This window comes from Cataglyphis hispanica, chromosome 23 (genome assembly GCF_021464435.1).
Source record: "Cataglyphis hispanica isolate Lineage 1 chromosome 23, ULB_Chis1_1.0, whole genome shotgun sequence".
In the NCBI taxonomy this organism is placed as follows: Eukaryota; Metazoa; Arthropoda; class Insecta; order Hymenoptera; family Formicidae; genus Cataglyphis; species Cataglyphis hispanica.
In genome coordinates, this window is record NC_065976.1 from 3,157,496 (window position 1) to 3,176,981 (window position 19,486).

General features: G+C 32.3%; 3 protein-coding genes across 7 annotated transcripts in view; 1 reads left to right on the forward strand and 2 right to left on the reverse strand.

The window, feature by feature from the left end:
• LOC126857811 (protein Skeletor, isoforms B/C) overlaps nt 1-5,569 on the reverse strand; it is a 67,348-nt gene extending 61,779 nt beyond the window's left edge. For 2 of the 3 annotated variants that reach the window (XM_050607569.1, XM_050607568.1), the window contains exons 1-2: nt 5,478-5,569; nt 4,951-5,221 (exon numbers count right to left, since the gene is read on the reverse strand). In XM_050607569.1, the coding sequence (XP_050463526.1) occupies nt 4,951-5,129 (179 nt within the window). In that variant the 5' untranslated portion in view covers nt 5,130-5,221; nt 5,478-5,569. The remainder of the gene's footprint in view (nt 1-4,950; nt 5,222-5,477) is intronic. The other variant, XM_050607570.1, reaches the window with a different exon arrangement.
• A 9-nt stretch (nt 5,570-5,578) lies between these two features.
• Nucleotides 5,579-7,697, forward strand: LOC126857863 (protein BCCIP homolog). Its single transcript, XM_050607705.1, has 3 exons — nt 5,579-5,763; nt 6,292-6,546; nt 6,655-7,697. Exons 1-3 carry the CDS (start codon nt 5,656-5,658, stop codon nt 7,192-7,194), a joined length of 903 nt encoding a protein of 300 aa, XP_050463662.1. The 5' UTR covers nt 5,579-5,655; the 3' UTR covers nt 7,195-7,697.
• On the reverse strand, nt 7,333-19,449 carry LOC126857816 (shootin-1). Of its 3 annotated transcripts, XM_050607597.1 has the most exons (12): nt 19,328-19,449; nt 18,724-18,920; nt 18,176-18,337; nt 11,737-12,167; nt 10,013-10,126; nt 9,846-9,940; nt 9,593-9,746; nt 9,284-9,412; nt 9,064-9,209; nt 8,266-8,797; nt 8,083-8,141; nt 7,333-7,873 (listed from the first exon to the last, which is right to left on the reverse strand). In XM_050607597.1, exons 3-12 carry the CDS (start codon nt 18,229-18,231, stop codon nt 7,730-7,732), a joined length of 1,860 nt encoding a protein of 619 aa, XP_050463554.1. In that variant the 5' UTR covers nt 18,232-18,337; nt 18,724-18,920; nt 19,328-19,449; the 3' UTR covers nt 7,333-7,729. The 3 variants fall into 3 exon arrangements, with proteins under 3 accessions (XP_050463554.1, XP_050463555.1, XP_050463556.1); XM_050607598.1 differs by lacking the exons at nt 18,176-18,337; nt 18,724-18,920; nt 19,328-19,449 and adding an exon at nt 15,398-15,555; XM_050607599.1 differs by lacking the exons at nt 18,176-18,337; nt 18,724-18,920; nt 19,328-19,449 and adding an exon at nt 12,518-12,663.
• Between the last annotated feature and the right edge of the window lie 37 nt (nt 19,450-19,486).

A 19,486-nucleotide genomic window follows, 5' to 3' on the forward strand; every position in this document is an offset into this window, starting at 1 on the left:
TTCCATCCTCATCCCCTCCCACACCCCTTTCCCCATCCTTCACCGATCGTTTCATCTGCAACCTCGACGTAAACTCGAAAGAAGCTGATGTCGACGCTACTGAACGAAATGAATTTACTGTTTACCCGCTCGCGATTCAAGACTACAGCTATGAAATATAGTTTGAGAGACGTGGTTTAGAAATCATTCCCCCTCTTGCCACCCCCCCCTCTTGCCACATCTCCTCTTTTCTCTGCCGGGTATATCGATACTGAAATGCGACGGCGGCCACGGAATACGAACGAACTAAAATGAACGTGTCGAGAATTAATCTCCCAGGCCGGCCTCTAAAACGAATTGTCTCCTGCTCATTTTTTTTCCACGTTCCGCAGTGTCGTAATCGAGTGCTTCAAAATGTTCTCGAAACATCATTACTATATAACGTCATGATAGATATTACGTCGTATGTTACATTGTATGTAAAAAAAATTAGTTATTAATTTCTAACGGGATCTGGTCATTATGTATCTCCTTTCCTTTCTACGGGAAAATTAAAAATTATAATTACATGGCAATGTCAAAGAAATGTCTACTGTTGAAATTTAGAAAATAAATAATATTATACACGATTTTCGAATGATTTCGTTTCTAAAATCATCAAAGAAATTATTTTAAAAAATTCTTTTGTATCTCAAAAGGTGGACTAGAAATTACAAAATTCTCTTAAGTCTCGTGTCCGATGCGAAAACTCGGACCGAGATCCAAGACTTGACGCACGTACGGCAGTGTCATCATCCCCCGCATATCCTCACGTGTTACGAAACTCTCGGCCGGCATGTGATAGAGAAAGACTGACATTTAGCGTTAACTATTGTGGACCGCTGCTCCATTTACGCGTTCCGACTGCGATTGCGGTCATTATTGCTGTCTCCGTAGACTTACACTGCCCGTTCTCACGTCGGTTCAAATCGAACCCTCCGCTCTTTGCCAACTTTGATCAACAAGTTAGAATTATATTGCACGAGGGAACGAATCGTATGAGCATACTTCCTGACTACCAATCAGGAAGTATTGAATCATAGCACTTGGGCAATGCAAATTTGGCCGAGACTGAAAGATATGAAGATATAAACAAAAATGGGAAGATTATGATAAATGATGGCTTCTCACATAACTCAAGAAAAATAAAGCCTAAGAAAATTAGAAGATCCGTCATTATAATTAAAATCGGGATATTTCTAGTCGAATAAATCGTCTTTCAAGAATAAAGTTAATAAAAAGAGAGGCAAAAAAATTCATTAAAATAATATGATATTATGTTTTAATCTTTTCCAAGCAATCTCTATACTTATATCTTATTCATAGATATTAAAACGCTTGTGAGGACCAGCGAATACGTAGATTTTGTCTTCTCTAAGATTGTACCAAGAATCTCGTTTCAATCATTATTGCGAGAAAATTTACGCAGAGAACATGGTAAGACAATAATTCGTAATTTATTTGCGAAATTGCTCGTCTCAGCATCCCCGACCGGTTGCGATATGCGCGCGAATGATCTCGCGCGACGAGAGAAGAAAAGGAAGAGAATGACGGAAAAGAACGTTGCCACCTTCCCCTCCGTTTACGTAACCGGCCCTCTTTGACAGTCTGCGGAAGACGCGCGACCTAAAATTGCATTTGAATAAAGCAATTTGTGCACGCGCCGTAATCCAATTCGGCCCTCTCGCTAGTTTTCGCTACGCGAAAAGCACCGATAAATCAACCAGTTGCGCGGCGCATCGACCTCAGCACGCCCCTACGATGTAGCCATACGGCTTAATTTCGTTCGTGAGAGCGCGTGTGTGGTACTTGGAAAGATCGGGGGAAAAAACGCGTTTCGCGCGTACGAACGGATAAACTGACATTCTCGATGTTGCGACCCGCCAATATTCGCTCAATTGCCAATAACAGCGAATTCCGCGATATATTATATTAAAGCCGAAATAACCTTACGATTTACGCGAGTCTGAGGGATTTGATTTTATTATCTCTTGCAGAGAGAACAGTTCTTTCGGGAAAAAAAATTTCCCACTACAAAGATAATTTTAATTATCTATTTATATTATGTATTATTATTATTTTAATTCCAGCGTGATAGATATGTGTATTATAAAAATGTTTATCAGATAAGATATATAAAAATATTAAATATATATATCATTCACGAGCAGTATCGTTGCCATTAACGATTATTTGTTCAAAGTTATTAAAATAAAAACTGATCGTTTTAAAGACAAAATAAAATTGACTTATTTTTAATTTAAATTAAAAATAGATATGCAAAATATATTTCAATTTTTAAATTGCGAGCTTAAAATGCATCGGACTCGAATGATGATTGTCGAATGATTTTTGAACATAATAGAGGCGAAATAACGTTTCTCTCGTCTCGATCTTTAATACACACTTGTTTGCTAGCTACTTTACATCTCAGATAAAATAAACACTTTCTCTATAAGTCTCGAGGGACACGAAACGACGCATAGTAAGTCCTAATGTAAAGCGTGTTTGAGCGTACAGCTTACGATGCGCACGGTAACGGCTTAAAGCGCGCGATGATGTATACGGAGTTAGGAGTCCAAGCGCCGTTAAAGGGGTAATCGTAATAAATCGTTCTCAGAATGTCTCCAAACGCGGTCCGCGGGAATTGATAGACCTTTATTCGCGTTACGTCCTAAACTAATAGAAATAAACGTAGGTTTGTTTCTCGCGCGTTGATAATTATTATAGTATTTTCCTTCATCCATCGATGATGCTTTTTTAATAATTCTGATATATTTATTCCGTCATATGATGAGCCAAAATTTATCCGCTTAAAGTCACCTGAATAAGGATTCTTATATCGTTTCTTTTAATTTTAGAAAAGATGCTGTATATATTTAGAGATATTTTGATATTGAATTTTTTAATCTATTGTACATCTTTTCTTTTAATTTTATAAAATAGAAAAGATACTGTATAAATTTAGAGATACTTTAATATTGAATTTTTTAATCTAACTCTATCGCTCGGTTATCGTATCAAATTTTGGTGTTAAGATAAATTCATCACCAAAAACAAATAAGATTGCAAGAATCACTAAAAGAATTTATCACAGATTTTCCTTAAATAATATTATCTTAGATAATATATTCTTATTTCAAAGACATCAAATGAAAATTTAAGATACAATTTATGAATTTTGGACCCGATAAAACTTTGATTTTCGTGAATAGAAACGTGCTCTGTATTTCGAGAGTCATTTTATATATAATTGCGCGAATTAAACGCAGACGATTTACACAAGTAAAATTGTCGAAATACGATACATATGTATATAACAATGTTATACATCGTGCCATTTCGCGCGTAAACAACACGTAAAATTATCACCTAAACATCACAACACGAAAAATAGAAGGAGGCAAGAAAGAGAATATTTCTTTCCTGAGTTTTTCGCACAAAAATCGAGCTCGATAAATGCCTCGCGGGAACGAGTATTCCCGATGGAAGCAGAAAACGTAAAGTAGACAGTCCAAGGCAGGTGAGACAGCTACGCTATACGAAACAGCGCTAAGAAACATCGAACAGCCAAGAACCAGAAGCAATTGTTGCAGTCAAGTGTAAAGGTATTCGTGTGTGTGTGTGTGTGTGTGTGTTGCGTAAAATGTGGCGCGTGTACGCAAGTTGTGTGCGTACCACACGGGTTTTTAACGAAATGTGTCGAAACATCTATTCAGCCGAAACACATCTAGAAGATAACCAGCTCCGCTATGATCGCGAGACGTCGTCCCCTCGGTACGGTCCAATTTCCAATGTCGACATCGCGCGAAAGTGGCCCTTCACGCGTCTCTCTCCGCGCGCACGTTATCGGAAAAATAAAAAAAGCAACATGCTCGCTCGCAGGTGACGACGCTCTCGATCTATCCGAATAAAACACCAGAGGAATAAAAAATTGAGAGAAAATAAAGAGAGATAGAGAGAGAGAGAGCAGGAGAGAAAGAAAGGCAGAAGAAAGAATAAGATAAAGATGAAGAGAGAGAGAGAGAGAGAGTGACAGCCATCTCACCGCCCGCCACAGCTCAAAGCACTCACTAAACGTCACGGGAAAGCGCGAACAAAAAGGACTGGCCGATTGACGATGATTGTTGGTCAATGTCGGTCAGTTATTGCTGTCTACGTTAGCGAGTGTCTATAGGCGCCTTGGGACGTGATTTCGATAACCTACAAAGAGCACTGGCTCCTCTCTCTCCCGTGTACGATCGCCCGCGTAGCGCCCGGACCGACGTACGCCGTGGTGCCACCTGACAGACTCCGGGAAATTCGAGAAAACGGCATTTCCTTCGGCCCATGCGCGAGAACTTTAATCGAATTTCGGAGAGTTGCAGCGCCGACAACGGCGGGGGGTGGCCTCGCTTCGCTGCACGTGATCGACTCCGCCACCGGGAATTTGAATTTTGCCGCGCCTCCCGTTTCCGGTGTTCTCGCAACGAGAACGCGTTCCCTCCACATTAGAGAATCCACATATTAATGGGATCTTTTCCGTTCTCAGCCTTTCATCTCTCTCTTCTCCCCCTTCACGGAGAGAGAATAAATCTACCTTTGATTATTCCGTGTAAAAAAAAATTTAATTGATTAAATCGATATATATAATTTCGCGACTCAGGTTTTCTCGATTATAAACACGCTTTCCATCTTGGATTTACATCGTCAAACATAATTACTGAGACTCTCACATATTATCGTTATCAAAAACTCTGTATTATTTACGAAAAAAAGATTTATTTACCGCAATTTACGTTTTTGTTCTCGCCTACGGTAATGCGGCAGATATGAGCGCGACATACTTTCGGAAGATAAAAACTTTCCAATATTCAAATGATTATCATGTATATATTAAAAGTTTGATCTTACATAAAGATACGATTGTCATTGTGTGCATGCTCAACTCACCTAATGCGACTGCATGCTCGAAATCTCGCACCGTCCGTACTGACACACTTTCCACTTATACAAACACTAGACTTTTCAACTCGTGAACAGGCGCACGACTGTCGTATGTTTAACTGAGCGAAAGCGTGAATTTTTTGCGTTCGCCTAATGCGCGAAGTTGGCGCAAAAAAAAGAGACATGTCAGTAGCGCTACTCGGCGGCGTGTCTTGGAATTTCCTTCTCGCATTTTATCCACGGAGTGGAAAGAACGATTTACCGATGCGCAGAGATCCTGTAATAGAGCGAATGAATTATAGAATAAAAAATAACAATTATAAAATCTCGAATTTATTATCTATGAAATAATTTTGCAGACTCTGCAAACACAAGATTAAATATTTGTATTATTTAGAAATTAAATCATATTACAAAATGGTCATGCATTTTTTATACTTTCACGATCTTTCGTAAAATATCTTTTGTACTTTGACAATCTTTCGCATATATTTTACACTCTCAGTACATCATATATATAAATATTTACATACATATAATTTTTAGAGTAAAAAAATTCTTCCTATTCTTCCGACCATTCCTTCTTTTTTTATGACAACTTATCACGTGATTCAAATGACGTATCGTCCTATGTAAGGTGTATTGGTAGTTAGTATCAATAGATTAGTACGTGTCTACGTACGTCGCAGTACGTCGTATTTGTACGTCATAATGGCAGCGCCGGTGAAAAAGCGTGACATTCAAAAAATGCACGATGATGAAGAGGATCGCGTCTCTTCCAGCAGTGAGGATGAAGAATATGAGGTCGCGGACGAACAGGTAAGAAATAATTGTTTATACCGCGCGACATATCACGACACCGAGTGAGCTAACCTCATTTTCGAACACGCGGTCGCTTTCTGCTACAAGTTTATTTGATCGGCAATTTGTCAATTTTCACTTAATTTTCTCGATCGCGAAATGCGAAAATGATAAATCGCGACAGAGTAATCTCTTGTATGAGATCGCTTTAGATTGACTAGAGTGAATGATCGTCATTTGACGGATCGAGAAATTATATCACTGATTTAATATATTATAATATATTCTTATTTAAACAAATAAAATCTGAGTAGTATAGATCTTTGAAAGATATTTTCAAGAAAATTTTATATTAAGTCTGCTATATGTTCAATAATATATAGTCTATATAGTAAAATATTGCATACATAATTTTTATCAGATTATATTTTAATAAATATATTTGATGATATATATTTGAGATAATTTGAGACATTCCTTGACTATAGATTTCAAGTGTTATACTTGCAAATGATACAATTGATAAAATGCTGTAATAAATTTTAGGGAATGGAGCTTCAATTGGATTTTGAAGGCCGTAATCCACAAGATCCAGATTACCATGGAATCAAAACATTATTGCAACAACTTTTTCTGAAAGCACATATTGACTTAGGTGGATTAACAGATTTGATAATATCTCAGAATTATGTTGGGTCTGTTGTTAAACAGTCTGATGATATAGATGAATCCGATGATGATGACAATGATATTAATGATGTATTTGGTATTACAACTGTCATTAATATTTCTGATAGACAGGTGTGTGCATAAAATAATAATATGTGATTATGTTGTACTTTTTAAAGAAATAACTTATTTTCAATCTCTGTTTGTGAATGTTTTCTAATAAAAATTGATTTTTTTCAGAATGTTGCATGTATACAACAGCTTAGGGATTTATTGAAGCAATTAGCAGATGAGCATGCAACAGATGCAGCTAACACTATGATAAAAAATGTGTTGGAGAATGATGCAGCACAATTGGGTTTACTTATAAACGAGAGATTTATCAACATTCCAGCTAAGATTTCAGTGCCACTCTTCGAAAATTTAATTTCCGAAGTGAAACGTGCCACTAGTAGAAATATGCCATTTAATTTCTCCTATTACATACTTATATGTAAACTATACAAGTCAGAAGATAAAAAGATTGGGAAGAAGTCAAAGAGTAAAAATAGAAATACTGGCAGTGAACCATCTATATTGTGGAGTAATCCAGAAGAAGAGATCTTTGCAGAAAATGCAACTGTTAGTTTCGAATTCTCTGTTGAAGAAGAAGCAGACAATGGTTTATCTGGAACATGGACTGAAACAGACGATGAAATGATACCTTATAGACGAGTTCTTCTTTTCGATGCTTCTAAATTGCAATCCATATTTGATAAAATACAGAATCAATTTTCTTAACTGATTCTATAAACGGTATTAATATCGCTAAAATGGCTGAGTCCACTGCAAAATTTTGTTTCAATATAAACAGAAGATGTGCTTTTCAATTACAGTTTCTTTGATACCTACATATGATGAAGTGTAATTGCAATGGTATGTGCACAAAATTTTTTATAATATATCTTTTACACAGCGCTTATGCTACAAACTGTTTCTATAAATTTCGCCCTTTCACACTTTTTTGTTCTTCTATTTTTATATTTTTCTTATAAATTACACTAACAAAATATTCATCGATTTTGTATTGAACTTTCTTATTTGTGATTTCCTTATAGCAATTTAAACATAATTTTCATAATTGAATAAATAGATTTTGTATGCATAAATTTAGATTGAGCAAGATAAATATAATATAAAACGCAAATGTACAAATGAAATAACAAGGATATATATCATATTGTAAAAAGACATTAATAATGTATGATTTGACTGATTTTGAGACTCAAACCTTTCTAAAATTACAGATTGTTTTTCATTTAATCAATATCCATTACTACGATGATGCGTCTGCAAACTTGAACGACTGCCTTATTGGTTTAGCTCTCCGTCTCATAGTACCAAGAATATTTAACATTTCAGAAACTGCTGGCGACGTATTTTCCGCTTGCCGTCTTTTCCGCTCCTCTTCTCTTTGTTTCTAAAATCAACATTTTATTCAAATATATGCATATTAAAATCAGTTATAAGTAATGCTATACTTTATTCAAAAACAGTAGAGAACATAAGATGTCCAAAAATATTTAACAGATATCAGAATTAAAAAAATGTTTGAGAGTTTAACGATGTGTGTATGCTTTAAATTTGTGATGTATTTTAGATATTTATATAGGCTGACCTTATACTTACATCTGTATGCTTTAGTGTGAAACGTCCGCCTTTAATTTCATTGATAATATCGTCAATAGCTAAAAATATTTGATATATATTATATCTCTATATTATATTTCTGATGACTGATCATTTTTATTTGTGTATACATAATAGAATAGAATAATTTATAACTAACAAAATAATGAACTGCACATTTACCAGGTTGTGCGACCGCAGGTGTTTTTTTCGATGTAATGCCAAGCATATTTTCCATATCACTCACAGCCGAACGCTCCGAGACCAATTTTTCTCTAGTCAGCAATTTTATCGATGACTGACCAGCTATTGATATCGGTAATGGTGGGGGAGGAGGAGGTAACGGTGGCGGTGGCGGTTTCGAGACTTTCTCCTCTAACTCGTTGACTTTCTGCTTCAAACATCGGACAACATTCTCCAACTCTTCCGCCGCTTTCTCAGCCCTTTCAGCTCTCTGAAGAACAACCTCTAACTCGGACTCTGCAAGCTTTAGTTTCTCCTCGACGATTTCAAATTCTACATTCGATTCTTTCTCTTCTAGTTTCTCTTGTAATATCTGTACTTGGGAAGCATGATTCTGCTGTTCTTCTTCTAATAGTCTCTTTAAAGACTCCACTTCTTGCAAAATAGCTAATAATCTTCCATTTGGATCATCTCCAACCTCAGCCATTAGTAGAGCACTTTGATGTGCTAAGACGTTTCGTTCTTTTTGAACCTAAACAATCAAGGTAATCATTATGATTTATAGAAATACTATAACTTTTAATATAATTTGATTTTCAAAACATATTTTCTCTACAATTTTTTTATAAACGCATAAGTTGTAAAACTGACGAGAATTTTACTCTCGAATTTACTGTATGTGATAATTTAAATAATATTACATGTATAATTATGTAAGGAAAATTATAATTAAGCTGCAATGTGCATTAGTTGTGACTAACAAAATTAAATCGAAGATTGTAAGAATCAATGACTGACCTTTTCAGCTTCTATCTTCAGAATTTTCGCGTTTTCTCTCTCGCGATCGCATTGCGTTTTCAAGGCTTGCACTTCTTCAGTCACCATTTTTGTAACTCTTTCCATATTTCCTTTGTAAACCTTCATTTCATTAATTTTCTCTTCTCCTACAATAAATATGAATGCCAGCCGGCTTAATATATTTTATTTATCTATTACAAGATTATAGGATACATTTTACCTTTTTGCCGAAGGGCTCTTTCTTCTTCCAACTGTGTAGTCAATTGCGTCACCTGCTCTTGTGCTTCGAATTCTTGAAGTCGAGCAGAATGAAGTTCCGTCTGAAGCCGTGCTACCTCACCGCTCAGTTCTGAAAATTGATTGAAATTTGATTTAAGATCGATTATTTTATCAACTTTGAATAAATATTTTCTTTTTTTTTATACTGTTTTTATAAATAAAACTATAATTTAAAACTTAAATCATAGCTTAGCTATGTGTTTTAATCTCACATCTTATGAAAGAAATGTACAAGATCAATTGCACTGACCTTTCACCGTTTGTCTCAGGTCATCCAAATCCTCGAAACTCTGATTATCCACTTCATCGGATAAATCAAAATCCAACTGCTCTGAATTATTATGTAGAAACTTTTGTGCAATGATTTGGGATCTTCGTTTGAGCTCGCGGTTTTGTCGATACCACTAATAATAAAATTATGTATTATTTTAGAAAACAAATAGTTCTCTCTATTATTCTCCACAGTACATTGATAAAATCGAGATTATAAGAGTCGCTGTTACCTGAGACGCTTGTTGCATAGCTTTGTGCATTGCATTCGTTTCCACTTCATATTGACGTTTCAATTGTTCGTATTCTTTACACACTGCTTCCGAAACTGTAAAAAAATTGAGCACGTAAGTGTATTGATAGTAATTTTATAAAAAATTTGTTATAAATAAATACATACCTGTTCGCAATTTTAGCAGCTTATGCTCTTTCTCTTCAACTTGCGATTGGAGCGTACTATTTTCTCTCTGCAGTTGTTGATATTTTTTCTCCAAATCTGCGTGCTCTTTATTCACTAATACAGAATAGAAACAGATAATGACACAATGCAATTGTAAAAGATTATTTTTTTAAATATTTTATATATCTATTTTTTATTATTAAAAAAGCTTTATTATTAAAAGCAAATGTGCGTAAGCAAAGTGAATCAATTAATAACTATCATGATCAAGCCATCTGACAACCAGATTAGGGTCATGTAAGAATGTAGAACTGTAGAAGAGATCGATGATGTCATCGTTCATTTTTAAAATTCGTATTATGAGATAAAATATTCCATTCCATTATTTAACTCTATGAAGAAATATATAGGGTGTACATAATAACCTTTTAATTTACAAATAAATTATGAAAGACAAGAAATTTTTTAGTACAATATATGTAGTGCGTATATCGAAATTTGTGTTATTTTAATATTTTGATTAGTATTCTGATTAGTATTTCTTTACTTATTACTTATCTTTTCTTTTTCTCTCTTGTTGGCGTATTACAAATATTATTTTTAAACATCCTTGATTAATCTCTGACGCATTGCGTTACATTATGCATGAATCGCTTGTGAAACACTTGTCGCTTAATTATTTGAGTTATATTCAAACGACTTTAAAAAAGTTTTAGAACAGAACAACAGTTTATTTTTCAATTCTTATCCTTTTCACATAAACTTGATCAATTGCCTCGCTGATTGTCGATCAATCGATGCCATATAAATCGTTCAAAGAATACAAATTCCGCGAATAATCGTGTATCAATAATGTTTTATCTACGTCAATTTAAAATTCTATCGTGTTATAGACAGTGTGACTAAGAACGTCATTGCCTTCGTTTTACATGCAGAAGTGAATCACAACACGATAATTTGACTATATATTCTGAGTCAATCAAACTATAATCTCTCGTGTGATATACGCACTTTCCATTATTTATGAGTTTCCATCAAGGAAAGTCTTGTAAAAAGATCGACACCAAAACATCGCTCATGTTTATCATACCGAGACGCTACAAAAGAAATCTCAAAAGTAAGAGAGAAATATTGTTTTTATCTCAAGTATAAACATTTCTACATATATATGAATCGTTGAAAACAATCGTCACTTTCTTCTTCTTAAGAAATATAAGGATTTATGTGAAAATATCTAATATAAAATTATTTGATTACAACTTTTCTTCTTTATGATTTCATAATTTAAAAATTCACAAAATTGTGTGTAAAAAATAATACACAAGAAATTAATGTATATATCGATATATATTTGTTATCAAGACATTTTTCGATTATCAGTCTAATATTAATAAATAAATTTAAAACCCTATCGATGAACATTAAGCCAACGATCTTCTCAACAAATTCCGTATTTGTTTTTATTATTGTCTATTACTCTATATTTATTATTCATAAATATCGATATCATTGCTTGTTTTCTTTCTTTTTTTTTATTAGATTTAGTTATTCAAAAACATAAACATCGGATTAACAAAAAGACACATGAATACGTACATTTGCTTTATCAGTTATTTCAAAATTTAAGTTCTGACAAAATTAGCCAGGCGATTATCTCTATAATATATATTCATCCATATGATTGTTGAACTTATTTATCGCGTCATTTGACGCTTAATAATTACCAGTTTCGCTCTTTTGTAGCAAAAGTTTTCGCCTCTTCTCCGAGTCCTCGTATTTATTCTTCCATTTGGCCTCGATGAAGCTGTTATCCCTATTGAGCTTAAAGACGTCATTCGTCTTGTAATTGCTCACAGGCGTCGTCTTCTCCTCGGAGTCTCGCACTTCGATGCTTGAAGTTGATAGTTGATTATTGTTGCGTGATCTCAGCTGTACGACAGAAGCTTCGAGCTTCTCGAAGGACGCTCTTTGAGCGGCAACGGATCCGCGACCGAGCCTCTCGAAGGATCCTCTGCGCTTTGGAGGACATCTTTCTTGGGCCTTGATCGCAGCTGATACTCTGGGCACCGGAATGTGAGAATGAATCACACTCGGAGTCGTTCTCGGTGGCTCTGTGCTCAAGACGATGTTGAATTCCGTCTTATTCATGGCACAACTGTGGAAGTAAATGCACTTGTTAAACCATTTGGTAATAAGCTTTAACGCTGTTAGCAATAATGAAGTGTAATGAGAGATATTTCCTGAATAGAATAATATAACGTATTTTAAACTGACTTATGCCTTTTTTCAAGTATTATTTGTGTTAAATTTATAAATTAATTATATATATGATATCTGATAAAATCTATAAAAGAAATAATTATATGGATGTACAAAAATTTTTCATTACATTAAATATTATAATTATTATTGAAATAGAAAAGATTTTCTATCAATATCATTGATTAAAAACTTTTTTATTTGTATGATTTTATTTGATACCATATATTTTTTCAAGCGACTTACACGACTCCATTATGATATTAAATATCATGTGAAACGTAATATTTACTCTGATAAATACATTTGATATATGTTCGTTGAGAAGTTATATGACATTTGACAAGTGTCAATTATGGAGATACAAAATTCCAAAGTTGTCTTCATGTACATATATACGTATATATATATATATATATATATATATATATATATATATATATATATAAAGGTTAATAACATTAAACATTTCTAAAAATAAATATATTTGGCAGTCAAGTTCAAAATAGTTTCCACGTCAAAGTATTTTGCTCCTAATCCGGATTTCACGAATATCCAGACATATGTTCTGATAAGGAGTAAATCATATTATTTAATTATCATTGAATGCGTTGTTTATTATTTTTAAAAATCGATATCAAATAATTAAAATAACAAGAAAAAAATATTACGTAAAAAAATATTTATGTCAATGTTCTATAAATTATTATAACACAATTAATTGATGATAAAATATTATAACAATCATTGATTGTTAAAGATTTCTATAAATATATTTTGTTATTTTACATATGAAAAGAGAGAGGGAAATGGATTAAAAAATATTCTTATAGCAATATTCATTGTTCGCGTTCGTTCTCGCCGCAAAATACGAATTACCGGAACACGAGTTTCTAAAATAGAATTCGTTCAAAAGTTTACTCGAATTAGGTTTAGTCGCACGTGTTGAGCTTCGCGGGAGCCTCCCCCGCGGGCCATTTAAAGTTAATTTGTCGTAATGTGCGTCTGTGTCAGAGCTCGTGCGGCCCGTCGATCGTTAAACTAACGTCGACGGTAGGTCGAACGTGTTTCGCCTGCTTTCCCTAACCGAAGAGCCGCCAGGTGTTGCGATTGCTTTTCGATAATGTCGTGCATAATTACCATTCTGACTTCCGCTATGTCAACGCCCCTATACTCACGGCTTCTTCTCACGAACGTGAAAGTCTAGCAAAAATTCGCGTGTTCGAAGCCGAGAGACAAAAGACTTTAATAAAATAGAGACAACCCTCTGCATTAGAATTCTTAAAGAAATCAATTAGCTCTTTCAACGCTAATTATCCTTTAAATATGTGCTAAAGCAAGGAAGGCGTCCCAGTGTCAAAATCGATACTCGAATAAGAGACGTACTCTTAAAAAAAAAAAAAGAAAATACTTTTAGCTTTTAGAAATATTTAGAAATAAAGTTTTATGTAAACAAAAAAAATAGATAAGAATCCTATTTAATGTTAAGCAACTATTTGAATAAGAGATGCGGTTAACAAGATAATATAACTGTAGATTTCATTTTTTAATTCATCACTATTTAACTGTATAAAACTTTGGTATTATTACATGAAGAAATATTTTAAACATTACATTTATCAGAGAAGATATGGAAATTCTTATAAGAATTACTTTTATATAAATAATAATTATATAAATAAATATGCCATGTCCAAAGTAAGAAAGTATTTTGAAATAGCGTGATTAGGCACACTTTATTCCTATCGATTAGCACTTGCAATACTTGTTTTTCTTGTACTCATTGCAGTGTAACTAGTGTCATTGATCGTTGCATTGTGATATAGTATGTGATATGCTTTGTAATTTTATATACTAAACATACGCACAAACATTGGCGCGCATCCAACATTAATGCAAACTAACAGTGAGTAGCAAGCAAAGTGCTTGATAAAATATAATCGATAAATCACTTCTTTTATATATATATATATTACACTGTACTACAAAAATGTAAGAAGTAATGCTTCTAGATAAAATATATCTCACAGTTTGAATGACTCATAGTGGAAAGAATGATAAATCTAGAATTTTTGGAAATGGTGCATTGAAAAATTGCAAGGTAATTGATAAATTGATAGACATGTAATTTTTTAATTTGTTGCTATCAATATTAATAGTTGTTGCTATTAATATTAATAAAAACTGCCAAATGTCATTTTAACAGCAGATTTTCTTGTCAACTTGGAAATCAAAATCTATTTTTTTTTAAATTCATTTCTGTTATATACTAACTTTCTCTCGATGGATAAATTTGGTAAAATGTCAAATTTTGGTTACTAGTGAAAGAAGTATCTTTTATTATTACTCAAAATTAAAATGTATTTATACTATATATATAACAATAAGAAATAAATAATAAAATAAATCGAATATCAAGAAATGAAATAAAATAAATCGAATATCAGTATTTTCATTCGAATATTGGTATTTTGTGAATGTGCACGTGATATAAAATCGATTTAAACACGATTAAATTTACAATTAAAATATATAAACTTCATTCTTTTATAACAATCACAGTTTACTTCAATGACTATCAATTTACTCTCACTCATAAAAGTAATTTAAAACAAAGACCCAAGTGACTTTTAATTATTGATCACGACATCGTACACGCGCTATTGTACGTATAATGAACTTTGAAGTCATACGTCAGATCAGAAAACACGAGAGGTCCTTTCACTTTTCCTCTTTTACATTAAAGAACGACGGCTTGTTTCATTATACGTAGCACTAGATCATTGAAAAATGACAAATATAAACGAAGAAGGAAGATCAATATTTAAGACATGCCGAATCAATTATGAAGAGAAACATTGAATTACATTTTCTCGAATCGTGATAGAGAATTTTAAATATAGATTGTATCACATTGTACAGTTTATAATGTATTATTTTATATTTTTATATATAATAGGGGGGAAAAATGTGTCGTAAAAATTTATATAAAATGCATTTTATCTCCCTCATTATGTTCTCTTGTAAAATAAAAGTCGTGATTATAATTTGCATTCAAAATAATGATGGACGCAAAGATAACAAATATTTCTCTCTTGCACAAACAATAAGAAAGATCACACTCACACTTGTTCGATACACCACTAAACAAAGATAAAATAATTAATCTGTCGATACGTTCAGCACATCGGGACTCGTCGCGGTCAGAAACTACGAAATACGTTCACACTCGCGCGCGTTCGCAAGCGTACTGATTCCCCTCGTTCTAACGTTACATTATCGCGGCACTGTGAAAGAGAGCTTCGAGAATGCGAGAGTTTCCTTAAAGTCAGCCGACTCTGGACGTGCGCGCACGCATGCTTCCATAGAATGTGCAACGCGATAGTTTTTGACATGTAACATTACTCGATGTAGTGTGTTTTATACGATTCGGCTAATGTAATCAGAGAGAGAGAGAGAGAGAGAGAGAGAGAGAGCAGTGATAGTATATAATCAAATTTTATTGGAAAAAATCTATTCAGGGCAATATACTTCGAATATAAAAATTACAAGAAAGAAAATTACGTTCAAAGACTTGACAATGTAAATGCAAATGCCACAGATATTTTTTTTATATTATTTTATACATTTTTATATTTCTTACTTTTTAAGAAATTACTACTTTGCTTCAAAAATAAATAAACAAAACGCGAATCACACGGTATGCTTTTTTAAAAGTAACATTGAATAACAGTATTTTCTTAGCAAAGCAGCAAAAATTTTTATTGACCGATGACCTTTGCATTTGATTGAATCATTCATTGATTAAAGGAAAGAGTCTTTTATTCATCTGTTTTTATATTCCGATACGAATAAAATTTAATAAATCCGAAATTCAGGGCATATTTTCAACGCATGTTCGAAAGGAATTTACGCAGTTTCTCAGCAGCTGAGTACACAGAAAATGACATATATAGAGTTACGTATATAGAGTAAATATATATAGAGTTACAAGTATAATGAGCAAAAATTCATATATTTATCGGCAGAATCGCTAGAATATTTTACAGATCAATATCTAGAAAGAATTTGAACGTTTGCCAAGCATAAAAAGAGGACAACGCATAGAGTTGTGCGGATATCTGCGTAAAATCAACAAATGGCAAAAATTACATCGATAATGAGATAATTAAATCTACATAATGAAATATATAAAATTATGTCTTTTCATTATAAAATTAATGACAATTGTTAATTCTATCGATAAATTATTTTCATTGTATTTAAATAAGAATCTTTATGAGAATAAATTATCGAATTGAATTATAACAATTGAACAAATTGAATTATAACAATTTTTAGAATAATAAACTTAATTTAAATATCAAGTCAGGTGAAATCTGTTACAATCTTTATTGTAAACAGAACACAATATTAATTTATCACCATTTTATTTAAAAACATTTTCCAGATGTGTTCATGTCGCTTTCTTTCCACAAGATCGATTTTTTAAATTATAAAAATCTATAAAAACTTTTATCTCGACAACAAATGGTTTAATTGCGATAAAAATACAGGTGCGAATCCTAAATGATATATCATAGCTTAGAAGAATTCTATGTAAGATAACGGCGAACAGCAACTCTGCATGATTATGATGATAACAGTCTCATCCCACATAGTCTCACATGCAGCTGCATACAAAGAATCGCGAAAGTATGTGTGCTTAATATACTTTGTATACGTTGAGTCATTATTTCTGAATAATCCTCCAGCATTTCTTTGTCCCGTATAAGTCGCTACGGAAGCGCATTGTTGTCGCAGTTTCGCACAAATTATCATAAAGAAGATGTAACTTAGTTTTAATTAATATTAAAGTATATTTTTTTTCTGGTGAGTTTTTTTGGTGATATATTTTTTATTATTTTTCTAGAAATTGCTTTATTAAGAAAATCTGAAAGGATGTATAAGAGAGAGAAAGAGAAAGAGAGAGAGAGAGAAATTCTTATTATTTATTTTATCTCTCTCTTTTAAGACTTAATTTAAATTCTGTGCGTGAAATATATTGTAATCAAATTTTGACCTGAAAATTAGTTAGAAACTCGCTTCACAATAATGATAAAAAATGATGTGCAAGCATTTGAATTTTCAGAATAAATAAGTGATGTGATTCCGAGACATTTTATACATCAGTTGAGAAGTTTAATATTATGAAATGACAATTCAAAAATCGTAATTAGCATGTCGATGATGTTTAACGGGATTCATTATGAATAATCTATCTTTGTGCTTCAAAAAGAAGAAAAAAGAAAAAAAGAGAAAGAGAGAGAGAGAGAAAGAGAAAGAGAGAGAGAGAGGTACACCTATGTTAAGAACCTATATATTACGCGTATAAGGTCTATATAGCAAAAACTAAAAGAACTTTTATGTGAATCTTTAGGATGCATTTGGAGAAGATAAAGATAAAACATAGATTTGGTTCTTCTGTCAGAATTTGATATTGAAATATCAACATGTCTTCTTCTCTTTTTAACGTAATCAATTATTTTTAATCATACATGCGTGTTTATTAATAAATGTTATTTGGTTAACTTAAATAATAATTAGTTTTATTATTTAAAAAAAATATTAAGTATTGTTTAAATTAACTATAATTAATTTCGGATACGTTCTCAAAGTTTTAAAATTGTATGAATAGTAGGTTTTAACATCTAATGCCATTTATTTATTAATTAATTTATACACAATTTATAAAAATAAAATATATACAAGTGCTTTTACGCAGCAGTATTTTTATTTAAAGAAAATCTAACGAGGAAACTTCAAACAGGGCCATAAAATCTTTCTCACGCATTCTTGAAGAATTATAAAAAAAATAACACGCATAAATTACACTATATTGCGTATATACATAAATTGGCGTACCTTTCACGACCTCGCGCTTTTCGATCGACGTTTGTAGTGTTTCGAATTGTACACATTGTACCATCATTAAACAGTTTTATTATCTAGAATCATCCTTCCCTGCTTCCCTTCACAACCACAGAGATGTATGACTCATGCAACGAGCTCGTGTAACGGGTGTCCCTATGTTTCGTGGAAATGGATAAGTGAACTGGATTAAGATTATATCAAAAAGGACAGAGCATTTCAAGTTACATGATTCGTTTTGGCACATTAATATATTATTTACTAATAGCAAAGACTGTGCTCCAAATCAAAATATTATCCATTGTGTGTGCTCTTACTTTTAATTCTAACTATATTTAATTTTGTGTCCTCTTTTCTCAAAAATTGTTTTAATTTTTATTCTTTCAAAGGAGATTTCAAATTATAATCAATTAAAAAAAAATATAGTAAATAAATTAAAATATAATAATAAAATATAATAAATTTAAAAAAAAATTAAGAGTAAAATAGTAAAATTTTGGCAAAATTTATTGTATTATTTAATGTGTTTCTAGATAACTTACCTTCATCTTACCTTTATCTATATTTATATAGATAAGGATTAGATATAGTATTACGGCACTATTACATGTACCGCTATTATGTCTACTTGCTCGACCGGAGATTTGATTTTTACGAAATGTTCCTCTCTCCTCCACTAATGATACAATGCACTTCCTGAGCACTTTGCATGATATGTAATGTAATCATTTTATGGTGGCTGAAATGAGGAAATGTACATTTGTAATTTGCAATATTTGTTTGAATATTAATTGCACTGCCATTAAAATAGTTGCCCAGCAATTTTTTCTGATAAATATTACATTTTTATTACACATTTCATAAATACATATATGTATCATCTAATTGTGACGGATAAAAGCATGAAAACGAATTATTTTAGCAATTTTATGTCAATTTGAAAAATATATTTGATGGACTCTAAATAGAATAATTTTAACAAATAATCATTGTCATTATCGAATAATGTCTAACGTAAATAATATGTTTTTTATCATTAATGCAGTTTACTTATGTGACTTTATATATAGAGGATTTCATACATTATTTATAAAAATTCAGAATTTATATAATTTAATATTTGGCCAATATATTTGATTAATTTACCAATTTTGTATGATACATAATACCAGTGATGTGATATTTGCTGTGAAGCGAAATTTAACGTGTTGTAACTGTAACGTTCACACAAATTCACGCCTGCGCAATAATGCAAATGTGAGGTAGTGTATTAGTAGCGTACATACATATACTTCTTGGAATAGA